General features: G+C 32.1%; 2 protein-coding genes across 2 annotated transcripts; one reads left to right on the forward strand and one right to left on the reverse strand.

Moving 5' to 3' along the window:
- The first annotated feature begins 3,410 nt into the window (after window positions 1-3,410).
- Jhbp16 (Juvenile hormone binding protein 16) lies at window positions 3,411-4,474 on the forward strand. Its single transcript, XM_065498589.1, has 3 exons — window positions 3,411-3,600; window positions 3,662-3,959; window positions 4,030-4,474. The coding sequence occupies exons 1-3, from the start codon at window positions 3,429-3,431 to the stop codon at window positions 4,310-4,312; spliced, it is 753 nt and encodes a 250-aa protein (XP_065354661.1). The 5' UTR covers window positions 3,411-3,428; the 3' UTR covers window positions 4,313-4,474.
- Window positions 4,475-7,301: 2,827 nt separating this feature from the next.
- Window positions 7,302-16,185, reverse strand: DNApol-alpha180 (DNA polymerase alpha catalytic subunit). Its single transcript, XM_065514437.1, has 7 exons — window positions 16,094-16,185; window positions 15,842-16,036; window positions 14,716-15,782; window positions 12,621-14,646; window positions 8,603-9,161; window positions 7,859-8,331; window positions 7,302-7,772 (listed from the first exon to the last, which is right to left on the reverse strand). The coding sequence occupies exons 1-7, from the start codon at window positions 16,107-16,109 to the stop codon at window positions 7,576-7,578; spliced, it is 4,533 nt and encodes a 1,510-aa protein (XP_065370509.1). The 5' UTR covers window positions 16,110-16,185; the 3' UTR covers window positions 7,302-7,575.
- Window positions 16,186-20,185: the final 4,000 nt, after the last annotated feature.

A 20,185-nucleotide genomic window follows, 5' to 3' on the forward strand; every position in this document is an offset into this window, starting at 1 on the left:
TCCAACATATACAATCAGCGGGAGAGTTTTATTCCAAGAAAAGTTTTATTAAATCTAAAGAAAAAAATCTTTTAAATTATATTATTTTTATAAAAGATTATTTCAGAAGATCTCACTAAAACCCTAAAAAACTCACACATCGCTCATTTGCTGCAACAACGTCATAATTAAAAAAAGTCGTTTCGAGAAAAACGTCTTTGAATGTTTTATGACATATTACTATTTCTTAAATAAATTTTCAACAAATCATGCGATTTCAGAAATATAAATAGTAGATGTTAATATCTTTCTAATCTGTATTTTTACTTATGAAATATACGAGAAAACATGAATTTTAATTTTGATGTTTACAACAACAACAAAAAAACACTCACACAAAAAATAATTGTCTTTTTTGAAAACTATTTGAAAGATTATAGAACAGCGCATATTTTGTATTACTCAGTTCATAAAACACGGATTTTGAGTTATGACGTTGTTGCAGCAAATAGGCGATATGTTTACAAAAATTATCTCAAATACCTTATTTGCTGTTTTTTATGTTTTTGTAACCAAAATTCGTTGTTGTATTTTCAATTAAAAATGAAAATAGAAATTATTCGGTTAATCGAATAATTTCAAATTAAATTAACCGATTATTAACCGAATAAATCTAAACCTCGATTAATTATTTGCTCGATTAACCGATTAAACCGATTAATTGAATACCCTAATACCGATCGACTTAGAAAAAACTTTCTGAGTCGATTAAACGATGTCCGTCCGTCTGGTCGGATGGCTGGCTGGCTGGCTGTCCATGTAAACCTTGTGCGCAGAGTACAGGTCGCAATTTTAAAGATATTTCTATGAAATTTTGTACATATTATTTTTTCGACTCAAGGACCAAGCCTATTGAAACTGGCTGAAATCGGTCCATTATTTCACCTAGCCCCCATACAAATGTCCTCCCGAAATTGGACTTTATCGGTCATAAATGTTTAATTTATATATGTATCTCCACAAATACCGCTCCAAATAAGTTTTATATACACAAAATTCATGTCACCAAATTTTGTTACGATCGGTCCATAATTAGTCATAGCTCTCATATAGACCCGCTTCCGAAAATCACTTTAACGTGCATAAATCGCTTAAAAATGTTGGTATACTTACAAAATTCAACATAGTAAACTTTCATGTAGACATAAATCACACGACCTAATTTCATGGTGATCGGTCCATAATTCGACATAGCCCCCATATAAGGCCCACTTCCGAAAATCACTCAAAAATATAAATTATTGAAATTTTAAAAGAAAAATGTTTTTGCTCTTTTACTTAGTGTAGGGTATTATATGGTCGGGCTTGACCGACCTTACTTTCTTACTTGTTTTTATTTGACTATAATTTTTAGAATCTTAATTCGATTGGAACAGTTCTCAGCTGTTGTTATACTACAAGTTAGGTTTACATCCATGAAAGTAAAAAAGTTTTTTAAGTTCAAGTTTCAGAGAAATTTTGGAAAGCCATTGAAAAAATTGGCGGGTAATGTGGTATACCATGTTCTTTTAATATTGTATACTAAACCGATTCATAGTATTTTAATTTGTATTTGAATCTTTTATTATTGTATACTAAACCAAATAATCGATTCATAGTAAGGGTACTCATTTAAACGCTTAAGTTTCCCATTTGTGCAAATGGGCAAATTTGCGCGACTTGTTTCATGAACCCACCTTTTCAATTTTGTGCAAGTTTATACAGAAAATTTATATTTGTCAAATAAAAATACATAAATTCAACAAAAGCTTTAATAATTTTTTTTCAAATTGTATAAATTTTAATTTTAAAATGTTGAATGAAAGTTAAATCTTTGGAACAAACGATGGTATACATAGTTTGGAGGACTTTGTTTATGTTCTAGCTGTTGGTTAATGTTTTCATACACAATGTCATTTAATACAATCATTCTGTTCCAAAGTTACACAATTTTCACATGCACAAAATGTTTATATTTTATTTGATTTTTATTTCTTATAAATAAAAGTAAACAAAAGCAGCTGATTCATCAAATGCACAATAAATTCAAGTTTGCGAGTCTAAATTGTCGCGCAAACTTATCGGAGTTGTGCAAACGAATTTCCATACATTTTTTGACATTTCATTTGCGAGAGTGTAAAAATGCACAGTTTGCGAGGCTTTTAAGCGTTTACATGAGGACCCTTTTTTTTAATTTGTATATGAGTTGCGTTTTATTTAAATCATCTTCAATGAATGCGGTTATAGTTGGCGGCTGACTAAGCTTACCAAAAGCTCCTCAATACATTCTTCGCTTCGTAGGATACATTGAATATCTGATGCGAAAATAGTGTCTATCTCGTTGTTTCTAATAGCTTAGATAGCTTTCTTCAAATCTTCCGCTGCCCATTTTATTACTTCAGCTTTCTTTGGCATATTATTTGTTTGAAATTCTTTAGCTATACCACATTAGCCGACCACGTGGTTTATTGAAATTATTATAAAATTAAACATATACACTAAATATGCAATATTGTTGCATTTGACTTTAAAATTAAATTAATGAATTTTAAAACACGTGATTTTAGAAAAAAATAATTTTTATCAGATCACAAAAAAAGATAACGCTGATTTTTTACAACTGAATCAGCCCAATTATCGGATGGGCGTGTAAAAATCCAATTTTTTCATTATACCGCTAATGCCATAAAAATTGATGTGTGTATGTATGTATGTTCCGTATGGACTCAAAAATGGATGGATTTATTATCATTGAAGGTTGGATTACTGACTTTTTCCGACACTGTCGGATCGAGACCGAGATGCAATATAAAACAGATGTTTTCTAAAGGCCAGCTACGCGGACCGGGTTTAGCTAGTCATGAAGAAAAAATCCGCGGGAGTTTTTCCCATTTTTCCTATTCAAATTCAGTGTTAAAAATGGGATAATGTAAAAAACTCGGATTTTTTATTCATGATTAGGCTGATAGTTTTTTCTACTAATACATTCTCACCACTTAGGTTTCTGAGAACTGCGTTAGGTCTTTGACAGGAGAGTTTCCGCTCTATGTCTATTCTCTATCAAAAATCAAATTTAAACAAATGGAGGAAGAAAATTGAGACAATAATCTCATCATATTTTATTAGTGGCTCGTAAATATGTTGTTTATGTGTTAAATTGCTAAGTCATTTAACTTAATTACTAAAAAAATAAGTGTAATAGACGTAGTAATAACATAATTCAAAGAATTTAAAGCAGTGTTTTTATGAACCATTTTTATAGTTAATTTAAAGTTTATTTTTATTTAATTTTATAGTTCATATAAAAGTACAGCAAAAGCAACAGCGCTATGATAAAACCTACCAACAATGATCGCAAGTCATTAACGACAAAGCCAACGATGATGATGTCGTTAACATTGGCCATTATTATGATGGCAATTACTCTATTCAACAACAAAATAACCTCAGCAGAGGCACAAGGTCAACTATCCGTCGACGATGATTTCTCAAGACTGTTAGGAAAATGTAAAATGTTTGATGAAGATTTCGATTCGTGTATGAAGGATGTATTTAATGATTTGAGAGCCTACTTTCCAACTGGTAAATAAAGTAAATGTAGTTTTTATAGAAAATACTGTTACAATTTGATTATTTTGTTTAGGTGTGCCTGATTACCACATAAAACCTTTTGATCCGCATAGAGCCTCATTTGTGGAGATCCGACGAGGTGATCAAAAAGGTTTGGTTGGTTTTAAATTAATTCTACGCAATGTTACCGAATATGGTTGGAGCCGATCAGAAGTTACCAAATACCATACAGATCATGAGCAAAAACGTATAATTTATTCACAGTATTTTCCCGAAAAGAGTCTGGATGGTTGGTATGAGTTTTCGGGTACCGTATTTGGTACACCAATTAAAAGAAAAGGTTTTTGGAATATGACTTTATATGATTACAGGTAAATATTCAATTAAACAATTATATACATACATACTACATACCTATTGAATGTTTGGATTTTCTTTCAGTCAAACTACTAGTGTCAGACGTTTAGGCGAGCCGGGCTCTCTCTTAAAAGTCCATATAGAAATCGATCGAATTGGCGGTTTAAAGATGCATATCTCTGATGCTTTGGCTCCTGGTCGTGCTAGATTGGATAATGTCTCGGATGGTGTTATCAATAGTATGTGGCCTATTGGTTTGCCATTTATTAAGCCAATAATAAATGATCTTATTAGTACAGCTTTTACCGATATCTTTAACGAATCCTTTAGATATTTCCCAATGGACCGTTTTTTAAGATATTCATGATTTTTTGAGTCTTTGTAGATTTTTAAGTTGTTATTCAAGTCATAATTGTTGCCTTTTTAAAACGACTGTTATATTAGTTAGTAGGAAAATTTATTGGTTTTATATCTAAACTTTTTTCAATAAAAACAAAATACTCACTACACGATAGAACATAAAATAAAATGATATTAAATGGGTTTTTATTAAAACAAAAAAAAAAATGGTAGAAATATTCGTTCAAATTGGGAGAAACCTTAATTGCAAAAAGAGATTTTGAAATTGCATAAATAGAGTATGTTCTAGGGTTCTAGAACATACTCTATGTTACCGAATATGGCTGGAGCCGATCAGAGAAACCTTAATTGCAAAAAGAGATTTTAAAATTGCATAGAACATACTATGTTCTTTGCTATAAACTAAATTATACACGCGGCCTTTGCCGCAGAACCAAAAAAATCTACTATTTTCTCATATTGTCTAGGTTTCCCTTTAAACATTTAATGTAATTTATGAAAAATAAAATAAATTTTGTTTAAAATTTTGTGAATCACTGATGCAGGAACTTACAAACTTTACAACAGAAAACTAAAAGATGCTTTGGTTGCAAACATTTGTTCCATCACAGTGATGCAATATTACTACATTTACGAACGCACCCTTGCTTTTGTATCACATAGTTGTATTTATCGAAAGGGAAAAGATTAGATTAGAAGGGAGTGTACTAGGGTGGGTACAATTTTTTGGACAACAGGCGTATAGCAAAAAAGTAATCTACGAAAATTTCCCCAAGAAACTATGGGTGTAAAATCAAAGCCTAGCTCCCGCTGAGAGATTTCAAAATACACGTTTATGAAATTTCACTGTCCAACAAATTGAGTATTTTTGATTGGAACAGAATAGCGACCCTATAATTCTAAAAGGACATGTTGAGTAGATCATTTTTGTAGAATAAACTTATAGTCCAGCTTAATGTTTTAATTTTTTTGAACGAAGGGAACATTATACAAACTCAAGACACAATAATATAAGGTACACTCTGTAGAAAATAAATTCTCAATTATACAATTCTTGTAACGTCAAACAAAAGAAAATATGAAAAAAAATCAAAATCAAAGTTTGACGTTATTCTACCGTCTACAATTATAAGTTGTAAGTTAATGTCTGAGGGATTCTTATTGTCAGAATAACTCTGTGGAATTTTATGGGGAACATTTTTGTGGAAGATCTTAACCCTCTATCTCCACTCTTTAGAGGTCAATTATACCCTTTTTTGAGAAAATCAAAAAAAAAATCCTTTAAAAAAGGACATTTAAGGATTTAAATATTCTACGAAAATGTTTGCCGGTAAATTTTAGTGGAGGTCACCAAAGATACCAAAGTTGTAAATAACGCTCTTTACGCTTACACTGCACATTTGGATAAAAACTAAATTCTCTATGAATAAATTGTTGGTGATTTTTTTTAATTTTGTAGGCCCGAGGTGAGCAACCTTGGTACGAAAAAAGGTAAATCACTGACTATGTGAAATTTCATTAAGACGAGTTACCGAATTATTTCCAAAATAAAAAGTTTTGTAAACCACTGTGCGGTCTAATGTTGTTGTTGTTGTAGCAGCGTGAACAATGGGCCTTTTCGGAAATGCATCACTGCACTGCATTTGATGCGCATCTGTGATTAGTTTGCGATGCTCATGCAAATCAGCTGATGCTGATGCGCAGACAATGCATCAGCCATTTTTGTGATGCTTGTTTGATGGGTTTTTGCGCATCATGTTTCACTGTTGCTTTTTAGAACTCATGACATTTACAGTGTTGGCAATTTTTGCCAGCCTTTTCCGAAAAGGCCCAATATTACAATATTTAATCTGGAGGTTCTGCAAGTAGATCAAATACAAGAACTTCTACTGCGTGGGTCCATAAATCAATCCACTGGACGTAGTGTAGGGTTGGCTAGACAGTTGAACATGTGGAGGGTGTCATGGGGACCCTGACCACATGAGGATGGGATGCTCTCCTCGTATTTTCTAAGGTCCTGTCTGACATGCTACGGGGGAATCTCCAACTGTGTGATGTTGTAGTTTGGATAAGTCCTCCGGTGACATCCCAGAAGGAACTGTTGCGGCAACATGACGTTATGTTCCCTGACCGGTAGAACCTTAGTTTCCTCGTGAATGTGGTGTTCGGAGGTAGTTTGAGGCAGTTTGTGACTGTCCTCAACGCTGCTTTTTGACAGCTTTGAATATTTCTCCACAGAGTATGACTTAACGAGCAGCATAGTTAACCACTGACCGTAGGTTGTTAGAATGGTTTCTTTGCCCATACCCCAAGTGCTGCCGGCTAGGGCCTTGAGGACCTTGTGCCTATTTCGCTGTTTATGCGTGATTGCAGTGGCGTGTGCTGAGTAGGGTTCTATAGCTGAAACAAAAAGTCGACTTTTCGACCTTTCGACTTTTTCCGTTTTTTAAAAAGTCGACTTTTCGAACTTTCGACTTTTTAGTTAAATCGACTTTTCGACTTTTTTAGACTATTTTCGACTTTTTCAACTTTTTACCATTTCTTGTAAAAAATATATAGTTTCTACATTTATTGATGCTCCTTTTGTAATGTTTAGCAATAAAAATAAAATGTATCAAGGCGATAATAGTTAGAAGAATGTTGGAAGAATTTTGTGTAGAAAAAAGCTTTATTTTATAAACATTTATTTATTATTTATATTAGCATACACTACAAAAAATGCAAGTGTATCAAATTGCAATAGTTTTAGTTTAATGTTGAAATTAAAAATTTTTTGAACAATCTAAATGTCGACTTTTATGGACTATTCGACTTTTTTCCGACCAAAAAGTCGATTTAAAGTCGGTAAAAAGGCTATCAAGTGCGGACTAATGATGGCCGTTGGTTAGCTGAACCGTACAAAAAAAGTATTTTGTTCAAATAATAAAAAAAGCAAATCATAACTGCACCCAGAATACAGCAATCGATAAGAAATATTTTTCTTTTTTGTGTGTAAGAAAAATTGATTTTTATTTATACAAAAAACTAAAATATTGTAATAAAACATTTGTAAAAATGTACGTATGTGGGTAAGTAGAGTATGTAAAAATATTGTATTTGTATGTAAAATGAAAAGTATAACGTTTTTACATTGATTAAGATCTACAATAAAAATGAAATATAAAACCTTTATACACTTCTAAAAGAAGAAAAGGCAAGCAAGCAATAAAATATACATATTTTTTTTTTTGTTGAAAAATTTACCTTATATAAAATCTTAACTAAAAAACATTAATCTGCTAAACTAGCAGCCACCGTAGGCATACAAATTTTTTGATGTGAGATTTCATCACTTTTCGACAATGGTTTCAAATTCATAAACAACTTCGACAGGGCAATAGTGCAAAAAGCTGACTTTTGTAATTGTTGATCAACAGTTTCACGCAAGACATGATAAGCAGCCGTGACATCGGGAGTAATATTTACATCTTAAAAATAGAATCAAACACAAATTAGAAGCTTTATCATTAAAATTTTAAAGTGAACGTTATAATAGAAACGGTTTGCCACTTACTTTTATGTTGATGCTTGCTCAAATCAAACATGTATTGGAAATAACTCAACTGATTGAACAAATCTCTTTCCGTATACTGCCGTACGAGAGTACCATTTTTACAACGCATACACACTGGCCTGCTGCCACTGGTGACATGGGTATAAGAACGACTGTTATGATTACACGCTGGATCATCACAGACCAACCAATTTTGATAGAAACGTTTTATGTACTGTCTCATGGTCAGGATTAATTGATTGCGTATGGCAACAACATATTGATAAGGACTTATGGTACATTCGGCATTTGTACATTTTTGTAAAACAGCTTCATATGAATGACTCGCCGACGGTTTAAAGGCAGCAGCCACAATGTTTTCCGTTTTGCATTTAACACAAATGAATTTGAATTTTTCACATTGACGATACTTTTGCAGAGTGGATTTGATTAACGATTCACCGGTTGAATCTTCAGCACGTTCTTCGTAGGTTCTGGAATATATAATTAAAAATACATAAAAATATAAATATATGCTGGCTGATCCCATTTTATATGGGTGCAATAATGTTGATCTTCTCTAAAAATAAATTATTTTATGACAGCAGGGGAGAATTCAAGCAAATTCAAGCGAATTCAATGCACGGTAAAATATTTTATTTTATATAGAACTTGACAATTTCACCGTACAAATTCTATAATAATCAGGGATCCCGATGGCACCTTATTAAAATTCCAAACTTTTATGTTAAAAATACCACTTACCTTTGAACTTGAGCTCTAAACTTGGTTGGATCCAAACCCAAACATTCAGCAATACGGCTGGCATCCGTACCATCCAAAACATCCACCATACGTGTAACCACCGGATGTATTTGATGAGCCAAATAATAATCATTATCCAATTTCAGTGTCTCATTACCCTTTAATTCGTCCAAATGATAAGCACGTTGAGTAGCAGGATTTGAAGTGCCATCTTGACAAATGACATAATCAACCATATCGCCCTTTTTAAAACGTCTATTTCGTGTTTTATTCATACGCAAGGCTACTTGTACGTGAGGCTGGGAAGTGGTGTTGTTAAAATCGGCCGGTGCTTTGGACAGCTGTTTGGTAATCATGAACATTGGCAGGGGTACATCACCTTTAAGGATTTGATCTTTAACCTTTTCCAAATGTGAGTGAACAGCATCGAGTTTGTCGTCAAGTTGTTTCTCCGAAAGAACTTCGTCTAGGACGACTTTACCAACCATGATGGCAATTTGGGACCAATCACGACGTACAATATCGAGACCCTTGTGTTCTTGCTCTTTCTTCAATTCGCCTGAGTAATACAACAAAAGGGGAGAAACACATTTTAATTACTTCAAAATTTAGAAAAATTTTAATGAAATATTGGATAATTTCCAGCATTTCACAATATATGGGACAAAATTCGTCCGAATACCGACACGCTTAAACATAACAAGGGGAACAAAATGAAAAATTACTATCAAAAAATAGAATTTTTGAACATTTACAATCTGAATTCGATAATATTTGGTATACAGTGGTCGACATAAGTCTACGTACGACCACAATTTTTGCCACTTTATTAGAGAAAATCCGGTAAATAAAAAAAATAATAATGCAGTTTTGTTTGAAATCTATTTTTATTGCTATGCATCAAAAAAAATGTTGTTGCAATGTAAACTTGCAAAATTATTCATAAAAAACAATAAAAAAAACATTGACAAAAGTCTACATACGACCACAGCATGTCCCGGTTTTTTTTTAAAACTAACAGATAAGCATGCAATTTATTAAGTCTACAGTTCAAACAATATTCAGTAACTTTGAAAACACTGGTAGAGTTAAAAACAAGCTGCGAAATGGTCGCCCAAAGAAACTACAACGTAGAGATGTAATCTTCATTTTAAAAGAAATCAACAGAAACTCAAAAGTAAATACCACAAAATTGGCCGAAGAACTCGCAACAAGATCAGAAGTTATTGTTTATCTACGAACAATTCAAAGAATTGTTTGCCATTATTATTTGGCTTTAATTGCCAAATAATAATGGCAATTAAAGCAGAAATCCTCGTAAATTAGCGAACGGATCGCAAACCTCGTTTGGAATTCGCCAAAAAGCTCTTTGAAAAGGACATGGAAATCTGGAAGCGAGTTTTGTTCACTGATGAGTTGAAGTATAACATATTTGGAAGTGATGGAAGAGATAAAGTATGGAGCAAAACAAATACAGTAATGGATCCGAAAAACTCGCTACAGTTAAGCATGGTGTTGGCAGTGTGATGGTTTGGGGTACTGTCGCTGCTTCTGGAGTGGGAAAGTTTGGGTTTATTGAGGATAATATGGATCGTTATTAGTACAAATCCATTTTGGAACAAAATTTGGGAGCATCCGTTGATATTTTAACTCTTGGTTAAAGTTGGATTTTTCAGAAAAATGGGAAAATGTAACGTCCGCAGAACTGTAAAATTTAGTTGCTTCGATTTGTATTCGCTGACGATCAGATCGATCGTATGTAGACTTTTGTCAACATATTTTTTTAAATTTTTTGTGAATAAAAGTTAAATTCACTTCACTTCAAAGTTGGCGTAAACGTCTTACGTATACGACTGTTTCGTACTAGATTAAAGATAAAATGCAAACTGTTTCTTTAATCTAGCACGAAACAGTCGTAGGCGTATGACGTTTACGCCAACCACGATAAGGGTGATTAATAATAAAATTAGCGATATTTTTTTGTTGTATTACTAAAAATGCATTTGAAATAAAACTGCATCATTACTTTTACTTTTTATGGTTTAGAAGTCCGCGAGTTACATAATGGTCGTATGTAGACTTTTGTCGGTCACTGTACATGTTAATTTTAATTGCCTACCTAAATTCAAATAAATTCGTCAATAGTGAAGCACTTAAAAATATCATCCAAGATGATAAAAATATCATTAAAGATGATCAGAGAAAGCAAATATTTAATACAGAAATACATATGAAATTAAATATACGTTTGTTATTGAAATTGTTTGTTCATTTTACTTTTTTCGAAAATCTTTTAAAATATCTTCAGCAATGTTTGTAACAATAAATGTGTTTTACCAATTAAAAACGTAGTCAATCCATCAAACATGCATTGGTTCTATGCAATCATTTAAATGTAGAGCAGTATATTTAAATATTCGAATAAACATCTGAAGATCCTCTCGTGGGTCTCTGATTTTCTGTATGTGTAAAATGGTTTATAATTGAGGAAAATCTTTAGAAAATGGAAGATATATTTTTTGAAATATCCTTTATTCAAGGACAATTGTATATAACTTTTAAAGTTATATAAAATTGAGCAATTTTACACAATTCTGATATAAAATTTTAAATTTAAACCAGAGATCGAAAATAACTCGTCCATTTACCAAAAAAAACCAAATTGTGATTTATATTTCTGTGATAAAAATAAATCACTGAAAATAACAGTTATAAAATGATTTTTATTTAAATGGTTTGGTAAGGCCTTTATTCGTTTTTGTTATTTTTTAATGGTTTGGTTTGAGATAAACAATTCATTTGTTCTTGTTCTTAATAACTGTTACTTTCTCTTTTATTTACATACAATAACATATTATTAGTATTTTTTTGACAAATTATGGAAATAATATGATGAGTATTAAGTAATGAAGTCTGAGTAACAGAAATGAGATTTTTTTTTAAATTGTTATTAATCTTTTGATAAATTTTATATATTTAAGCGTTGATTTGCATCAAATGCATTTTTGTGATTTATTTTTTATGTTCGCAAATAAAAGTCACAAGCTGACCTTTACGAAAAAAATAAATTATAAATCACTCATCCAAATTATTTGTGTTTGTTTCTTTTCTGTTTCTCTCAACCCCAAACCTAAAATGTTATCGAATAAATCACTCTCTTAGTGATATATCACAATGAATTATTTTTAAATGGCTGTGAATGAGAATTTACCATTGAAATGAAAGTGAACCCGTTATTTTCGGTCTCTGATTTAAACATCGATTAAAGACAACCAAAAGCGAATTAAAAATTTTTGAGCAACTTAAAATTTTGTATGAGCAAATTTTATCAAATTTGGAATGTGTAAGGTCCGAACCCATGACGAACATTTTTGTTTCTAAGGCCGGGTAACTTATCAAAATTTTAAACATAGTTAAGCTTAATCAATGTTTAAATATTTTTTTTTGTATGAAAAAAATATATTTAAACATTGATTATGCCTTAACTATGTTTAAAATTTTGACCCGGTCTTACCTATATAAAATGATTAGAGTCCCACCGAAACCGGTTTTTTCAAACCGAAACCTAATATTCGGTCCGACTATTAATATGATTTTATTAAAATACCAATACAAACCCGAGGACTTGTATGTTATTAAAAAATGTCTAACTAAGCAATCCAATAATTAAAAAATTATACTGGAAAATTGTTGTCTAAAAAATAGTATTCTACGAAATTGAACAAATATGTCCACCATAAATGACAACTGGAAAATATAAATCCCACGACACCCGGTTCTACGATCGAGAATGACCCGAGTTTACTCGGGCATGGGTTATCAACTTACTGTAACTACTGCTGTTACAACAATAACACAAATATAGGACATTATAAATTTTTAGATTTTAATAATGTATTAAAAAATCTTCGAATTTGGCTGAATATTAGGATCGATTCGGCTATTCGACTATAAAATTTGTGCATAATATTTAAAGTGATGTTTACAATAAAAACCTTTAATTATATTGTTTACTAACCTTTAGCCGTTTTAACCACCTTTACAGCAGCATATTTCTTTTTCTTCAGCAACAATAGACAACTAAACACACCATCAATATCCAATTCCAATTGTTTGTACAACTTATTCACATTCTGTTTAATGGTGCTGCCAATTTTGAACACCTGTTCATAATCGGTGATGTTGGTATTCACCATTATGGAATCTGTATCGCCATAAACCACTTCATAGTTCATTTTTTGTACCAACGATTTGGTATTCATTAAAATCTCTCGACCCTTGTGTGTGACCAAAGCGGCTAAATGTTGGGCAAAGAATCTGGAGTGGGCAAAACCCAAACAACCATACATGGAATTGGCTGTCAACTTCAAAGCCATTTGACGTATGTGATATTGCATTTGCAATTCGGGTGATAAGTCCGGTACAGCCATTAGCTTTTTGACTTCACGTCTAGACTCAACCAAACGCCGCAGTTGTTGTGGCAAAATACCCTGATCTACACTCGATTCTGGTAGAGTGGGTAAATCTTCTACATTGTAGGGCTGCTGAACGGTGGTAAAACAAATATTATACTCTTGTATTATGCTGGGATATAGAGAATTGAAATCCATAAGTAAGATGTATTTGTCGTAAAGGCCTCGTATAGGATCCAATACCAAACCACCAGAATATGCGGCTTTTTTACGTCCACCGCCAGCAGCAGACGCCGTTATGTTTGTAGTATTCTCCAGATCGTTTCCCTCCCCCATAGTGGTGTTAGCAACCCCAGCGCCAGCAGCGGCGACATATTCCCTCTTCTTTTTATCGGGCACTATATAATTTTTCTCCGTAAAAGCATGCAATAACAAGAATTCGTTTCTCTCGGAACGACCACTTTGCAGGGTGCGAGTCATCACATTGCCACAGATGTTGGTGATTTGCAATGCCAAGGGCATTATATTCAAATCACACATTAGACGTAAAATGAAGGAAGCATCTTGCATGGTTAAAGTGCACAATTTCAAAATGCCGTCGCCAGTTTCATACATTTCCCTGAGATCTTCCTCATTCACATCCATGCGTTCATTTGCCTTGATTTTCAAAACATTTTGGCACAAAGTCTGCAAATCGTAAGATCTAGATTTGATGCATTCCTCTGCCGAACGTTTGACATCACAAATCATGCGGCCAATAAAGAAATCCAACATTTTCTTGCCGAATGCTTGAGACATACGTAGGCGACCTAAACGTGACCATTGGGGTATTTTTAAGGTAACAATACGATCGGCCAACACATCCAGCTGGCAATCCATGGCATCGTGGGTCACTATTAAATCAGCATCGATTTCCATGTACTGTGTGAGAAACCAAATAATCAAAGATCTTTCTGAATCATGTTTAAACACCTTGGTGGCATTGTATTTGTTAAGCTTGGCATTCAAATCGAAAGGCCACGAACACAAGGAAGGCCTTGTCAGACCACACATGTGTTTATTGAAGGCCGGCTGCGGGGCAGGTTTATCGATAAAGAAGCGATTGTGTGACAGCATTGATATCATGCAAATTTCATTCTTTAGCGTTTTGGGGTTCAAAGAAGTGCGCACATTTAATGTCAGTAACGTTAAAACAGGCGGTGGTTGAGGTTTTTGATTCTCGACTAAGACCAAATATTTTGGCTCACTTACAGTAACATCGGTTTTACACCAGCTCATTGGAGCAGGATTCACTTTGTATTGTTTTAAATTTAACCAGCAGGGTCCCTTTATTTTGCGATCCAACAGAAAGCGTTCTAAAGAAGTTGTATTCGCTCCAAAAATATGAGCTATAGAGTTGAATTTTTGCTTTGTATTTGGTGGTGGTTTTTTACCATCATAGTGCACTTCCATATAATCGCATTGCTGTGGCACATCTATGCCTATCGAGTGGTATGCAAAATTTTTCGTCACCTTGCGGGAACGAAACTCATTGAGTTTCAAATCTACCGATATAGTGTCATTGAATTCTTTGTAAAGATCAGCCAAAGTGACTTTCTGCTTTGTTGGCTCCTTGGAAATAGGATCTAAAAGCTGAAATTAAAGAAACATACGACAGAAAATTAATGAATATAATAATAATTAAATAAACCATTAACTCACATATTCTCTTGGCAACAAATAAACCACACGATCAATTTTTTCCACTCTCACACAAATCGATTTACCATCAGCCGTGCGACCGAACAGAAAAACTTCACCCGGACGACGTAAAGGATCCTCCCAGGCTTCCCAATACCAGAAGCGTAAATTCTCCGTAGAATCACCATTGGCATCCGAAGAACCAGTGGCGGCAGTAAGTTCTTCTTCAAAATTATCCATTTGACAAATACTTTCCCAATTGCTGAGTAAATTTTGTATATCTTCATCCTGGTCAATGGGTGAAGATTTTTTAGCGGATGCTGCTGCTGGTGTTGTAGCTTTGGCAGCAGGTTTAATTGGGGATTTGTCTTTGGTGGTTTTGGCCTTTGAAGATAGGGTTTTTTCCATTTCAAATTGATTTTCATCATCTTGCAAACAACTAAAATCCATGTCATCATCATCGGGTATAACTAGTTTTTCTGTTACTGCCACTTCTGACGAACTTTTGTCAGAGGCCTTGGAAATAGTCTCTCCTGCTTTATTGTCATTAATAGCGATAATTTCTTTTTTGATTTCCAAAGGTTTTGCTATTGTGGCATTGGCTTTCGATTTTAAAATACTATCCAATAATTCATCATCACTGTTTTCCTTATCTTTGGCTTTAGTGGAGGACTCTTTCATTTTGATATTGTTCATAAAACTGTTCATATACTCTTTAGCCACAGTAGCATTTGACTTTTTTGATGTATTGCTTACAATTCTGGCAGGCGCTATAACTTTATGCGCTTTATCACTACCATTACCGGTGGATGTGGAGGCTGATTCATTGGTTTTATCCTGCAATTCGCCTAAAATGTCTGCCAAGATGTCATCATCTTTAATAGAAGTTGCTGAAGTTTTCTTAGGAACGGCATTATTAAAGAGATTACGTATGGAACCTTTGCCTTTTATAGGTTTTTCATTATCACGTGGCCGTTTTTTAGAACCCTTCTTTTGGTTTTTATTTGATGAATGGGCGGCATCATCATCCGAATATTCGTCTTCATCCTCAAAGAAATCGCGACCATCTTCGGCATAACCAGTGCCATCTTAACAAATAAAAAATTTACTTTAAATGTTTCTTTTATAGATTAGTGCTGCTACTTACCATCCTCTATCCAATCATCACCATATAGTTGTTTTGCTTTTTTCGCATATTCTCGTTCATCCACTATTTCATAGACACTATCGACATCTTCGTGGACCTCATATTTGTTTTTACTGCCCTTCAACTGTTTAAGTTTTTCCAAAGCAGCAAAGCGTCCTGCCTTATCTACTCTTTGCCGCTTGGCTCGTGGCTCACCTAGGGAATTTATAAAATTTAAAATAAGTTTTCATTTTAAGTTAAAAGTTTTATTACTCGGTGAGTCAGCCATTATATTTTGATAATATTTCTAATTCGTCAAAGAAATTTTAGTAAAAAAAATGTGCAGCGCGTTGCAATTTGTGTGAAAAATAGTTTTTTGGCGTAAACTTGGCGGGAAAATAAAAACAAAACAATAGAAAAAATATTAAACGGCTCTGTTTTTGTTTGTTATTCCATAGGAACTTTGTGGAATGAAACAAAGTCAGCTGCTGCTGTTTATACTAAAACAGAGGTGTATTTGATCATGCTATTTAGTTGGCAGGGATTGAGATTGATAAAATATAAACAAGTTAATCGTATGAAATAAAATATTGATATAAAAATTAACTTTTATTAAAATGTATACGTCATATTCTCATTTTTTGTTTTGGTGTTTCATAAAGACATTGTAAATTATATACAGTTTCATATTGAAATAGGTTCGAATGATTCTCAAATTGCCATTTTATCCCACGCCAGTTCAAGTACGTCCCTTGTATAGGAAGCTGGAACGCTTATTATTAAAATCAAATTTAAGTGTTCTAATTACTAAAACATGATGTAAAAAAAATTTCATTTAAAAGAAAGAAGAAATATTTTCGAATTTCGATGTACATATAAAGCATTGTTAACCAAACTCTCACAACAATAGATTTGCTTCGTATTCTAGTGTTACGACGTGTGTACACTGAACCAAATATGTTATGAAAAAGACTCACGTAACGCAACACTTGTAAAATAACTCATGTTCGTTTTTTAATTTCGGTTTCACATATATAAGAAACTCACACATAGACGGTGTTCGCGGGCGTACTGCTGGAGACCAATGATATAAAGCATTCAGTTTCGAATGGGTTATAATGGAATGGTATAAGTGGAATAAAAATACTATAAATCATTTGTCACAGTAACAATAACAATTAATCACAGTAACGATATAAAAAATCACCCTTGTCGCGGTTGGCGTAGGTGTTTTATTCCATCGATAGTTTCGTACTAGATTTAAGGCAAAATGCAATATGTTTCTTTAATCTAGTACGAAACTTTCGATGGCGTATAACGAAAAAATTTTATATTTTCCAAACGAAAATCTTTGAAAATTTTAAATTTTGACATAAAAAATATGTATGTATATGGAAAATAAACAAATTTTTGTGATTTATAAAAATCCAATTTGTCATACATTCCTACATTGTGAATAAATACGACAGGTTTTTCACAATTTAGTTGTCAAAGCAAATCTATAAAATTTGTCAAAATGATATGTGGAAACCAGAGAAACAAGCCGACCGACTCAGAGTCGACGGTGTTTGTATTTTTACCTTTCCCGTCATATTTGTCGGCTTATTCGGCTCAAAATAAGCCACCGATTTTATCGACTTATTCGACCCACAATAAGCTGCAGACATTTACATATGTTATTACGTATAATCAAGTTTTTTGCGAATAATAAGTACATACAAGTATTTATAAAAGCCGCTACCAAAAATATTAGGTCGGCAACATTTTTAAACGCTTGCGAATTTTTTCCAAAAATTTTAATTCATTCATATAGGCCTTGGATTAGGCCTACAAAAACATAAAGGCTTGTGTAATTTGATTTTTAATCCGAAAATTGAGAAAATGTTAAATATTCGTATTTTTTTTTAACAAAAAACTGCTCTTTGCTTCCTAGAAAAAAAGTTTCTTAGGAAACTTATAAAGCCGTTAAATTGGTTTAAATACACACGACATCCCTTGTGAACTTTCTACAATGTTCTTTAACTGTCAAAACGTATATTCGAAGTCTAGAGCTTTCGAATTCGAATATACGAGTCGCAGCAAACATTCTGCGTTGCCATACTTACGATCAATGATCAACTCAAAGCTTTTATCCCACAGATATGTCACAGTTTGAGAGGCACTGCTGTTTGAAAGCATTATGCAACTTTAAATCAGCCGTTATAATCGTTATATTTGAATTCAATTTCGTAACAATGTGCTAATAGGGATTTCCTAGACCTTTCCGAATTTAACCTATGTTTTATCGAAACTTTGCATTTTGGCTAAGTGTTCTAAAATCCCAAAGCTGGGTTTCCAAAAAGGGCAACAGTTATATATACTATGATGTATTCCAAATAATTGACATTATTATTTTACCTGCCTCGGAGCAAATTTGGACTTAATGGGCAAATTTACAAAAATAACTCTGTTGTTTAGAAAATGTTCTCTCTGATCTGCTACGTCTGTGTATAATTTCATGCCGATCCGATCAGCCAGTTGGAAATGACAGATTTATTTCCTAAATATTTTGATTCTGTCCTATTGTGTAATGTGAAACATTGCAGTGTTCAGATCATATTTAAATGACAGGTACTTCATCGATAACAAATTTATTCGAAATTTTCGGAATTTCTAGTCGTATAAATATTGTCAATTGTAATTAAAACTCATCATTTGGGATTCATTATTACAAGGATTATATCATCGTTTTATTCAGTTTTGTTTTTTATTTAAATTTTAAATTTAATAATTTACTTAAATAACTTTTAGTTTTTTGTCAAATTTAACATTTTTTTTAACATGTTTTATTATGTTCAATAAATTAAATTAACTAAATTAAAATTATTCACTATATTTATTTAGTTTATATTTTTTGTGTTTTCATTACTTATGTATGTATTTATGTGTATAAGTATATATATTGTTAAATATATAAATTATAAAACATTTTTGTTAACAATTTTAATATACATAGGTACAAACAACAAAAATAAAAAAATGGTTGGTATTAAATAATTACTAAATTTATTTTTTTTAATGGATTTTGTATATTTTCGAAATTTTTTTAATTTTTACTTTCATTAATATTTTTTAATATTTATTTGTTTTTAGTTTTTTTTTATATTTAAAAGATTTACATAGTGAATTTTAAAATTAAAATCGTAAAAAAATGATGGTGCATTTTAAATTTTTACATTTATTTAGGTTAGATTAATTACGAAAACAGATTTATCACTTTGTTAACTACTTAAATTATATATAAAAAATAAATAATAATAATATTTATAGCTGTTAGAAACAAACTTTTTCCTTTTCGTTTGTTACCAAATTAAATTGTCTATTGAGACATTTACCGCCATTATGACACGATGACTGGTATGATGTTAACTTGAAGTTACACTGACAGTTTTTATTTCAAAATTACTTTAGCAAACAGTATATATTTAAATTAACATATAACCAGATATCGTGTTAATCAGGTTAGTGAATAGATATCTAAAGAGTTGTAATAGTTTTGAATATTTGAGTACTCAATACCATATATTTATTCTGGTAACCACTCAATACTTTCAGAGTTGCATTTTACAGCACAATAAGGAAAGACTAAAATCTTTTTAAAAAAAACGTTTGCGAAATATTAGGGGAAATCTCATTCCGTAGAGAATTAGCAAGAGTAGCAAATTTGCTAGCAAGTAAATGTTTTCTGTAGATCTCGAATTATGCATAATTTTTAATTGTTTTTATACCGAGGTACAGCACTTTGGGGCCTTGAGACTCCGCCCTCATTGGTGTTTAAAGTCCCAATTCAAAACTTAAACCCAACAACACAGTTATATACATATTTATTTCAGTTCCCCCGCTGTGTGACATTTTCTTTAAATTAAAGATAAGAATAAACATTTTATTAAAATATCAATAAAAAATGCTTGTAAAGTAACGAACAGGAATTGTGTGAAATATCATATAATTAGCGATCAACTTTGATTTATATTTGATCTACGTTTTACTTAGGTGTTCTGGTTAGTTTGTTGTTTAATGTCTCCACACATAAATACTTTAAATTGAATCCATATTTTAAAATGTCCTTATACATAGTTATAATTAATTATGTTTATAAAAAATAATAAAATAAGTTAATTTCAGCTTTAAATCTGTTTTATCGCCTTTTGAAACAAGACTGAAACCTTAAAAGTATACGGGTAGACTAAATTGTATGAACATTTCTGTAATTGTAATTTTATTATGATTTTCACTGTTTTAATATATTCTTATTTATCTTCTATTCGGTAGGTTTATTGAAAACTGTTTAATTAAAAGCAGCATTTGACTGTCAATATTATTTAT

Source organism: Calliphora vicina, chromosome 1, assembly GCF_958450345.1.
Source record: "Calliphora vicina chromosome 1, idCalVici1.1, whole genome shotgun sequence".
Classification (NCBI taxonomy): Eukaryota; Metazoa; Arthropoda; class Insecta; order Diptera; family Calliphoridae; genus Calliphora; species Calliphora vicina.

Excerpts from the sequence above, each read along its gene's own strand:
- Jhbp16 (XM_065498589.1), top strand. The coding sequence starts at position 3,429 with ATGATGGCAATTACTCTATTCAACAACAAAATAACCTCAGCAGAGGCA. Across the intron at positions 3,601-3,661 it reads GAGAGCCTACTTTCCAACTG|GTGTGCCTGATTACCACATA; the intron begins GTAAATAAAGTA and ends TATTTTGTTTAG. Across the intron at positions 3,960-4,029 it reads ATGACTTTATATGATTACAG|TCAAACTACTAGTGTCAGAC; the intron begins GTAAATATTCAA and ends ATTTTCTTTCAG.
- DNApol-alpha180 (XM_065514437.1), bottom strand. Across the intron at positions 14,647-14,715 it reads ATTTGTTGCCAAGAGAATAT|CTTTTAGATCCTATTTCCAA; the intron begins GTGAGTTAATGG and ends CTTTAATTTCAG. Across the intron at positions 9,162-12,620 it reads GGTGGTTAAAACGGCTAAAG|GCGAATTGAAGAAAGAGCAA; the intron begins GTTAGTAAACAA and ends TGTATTACTCAG.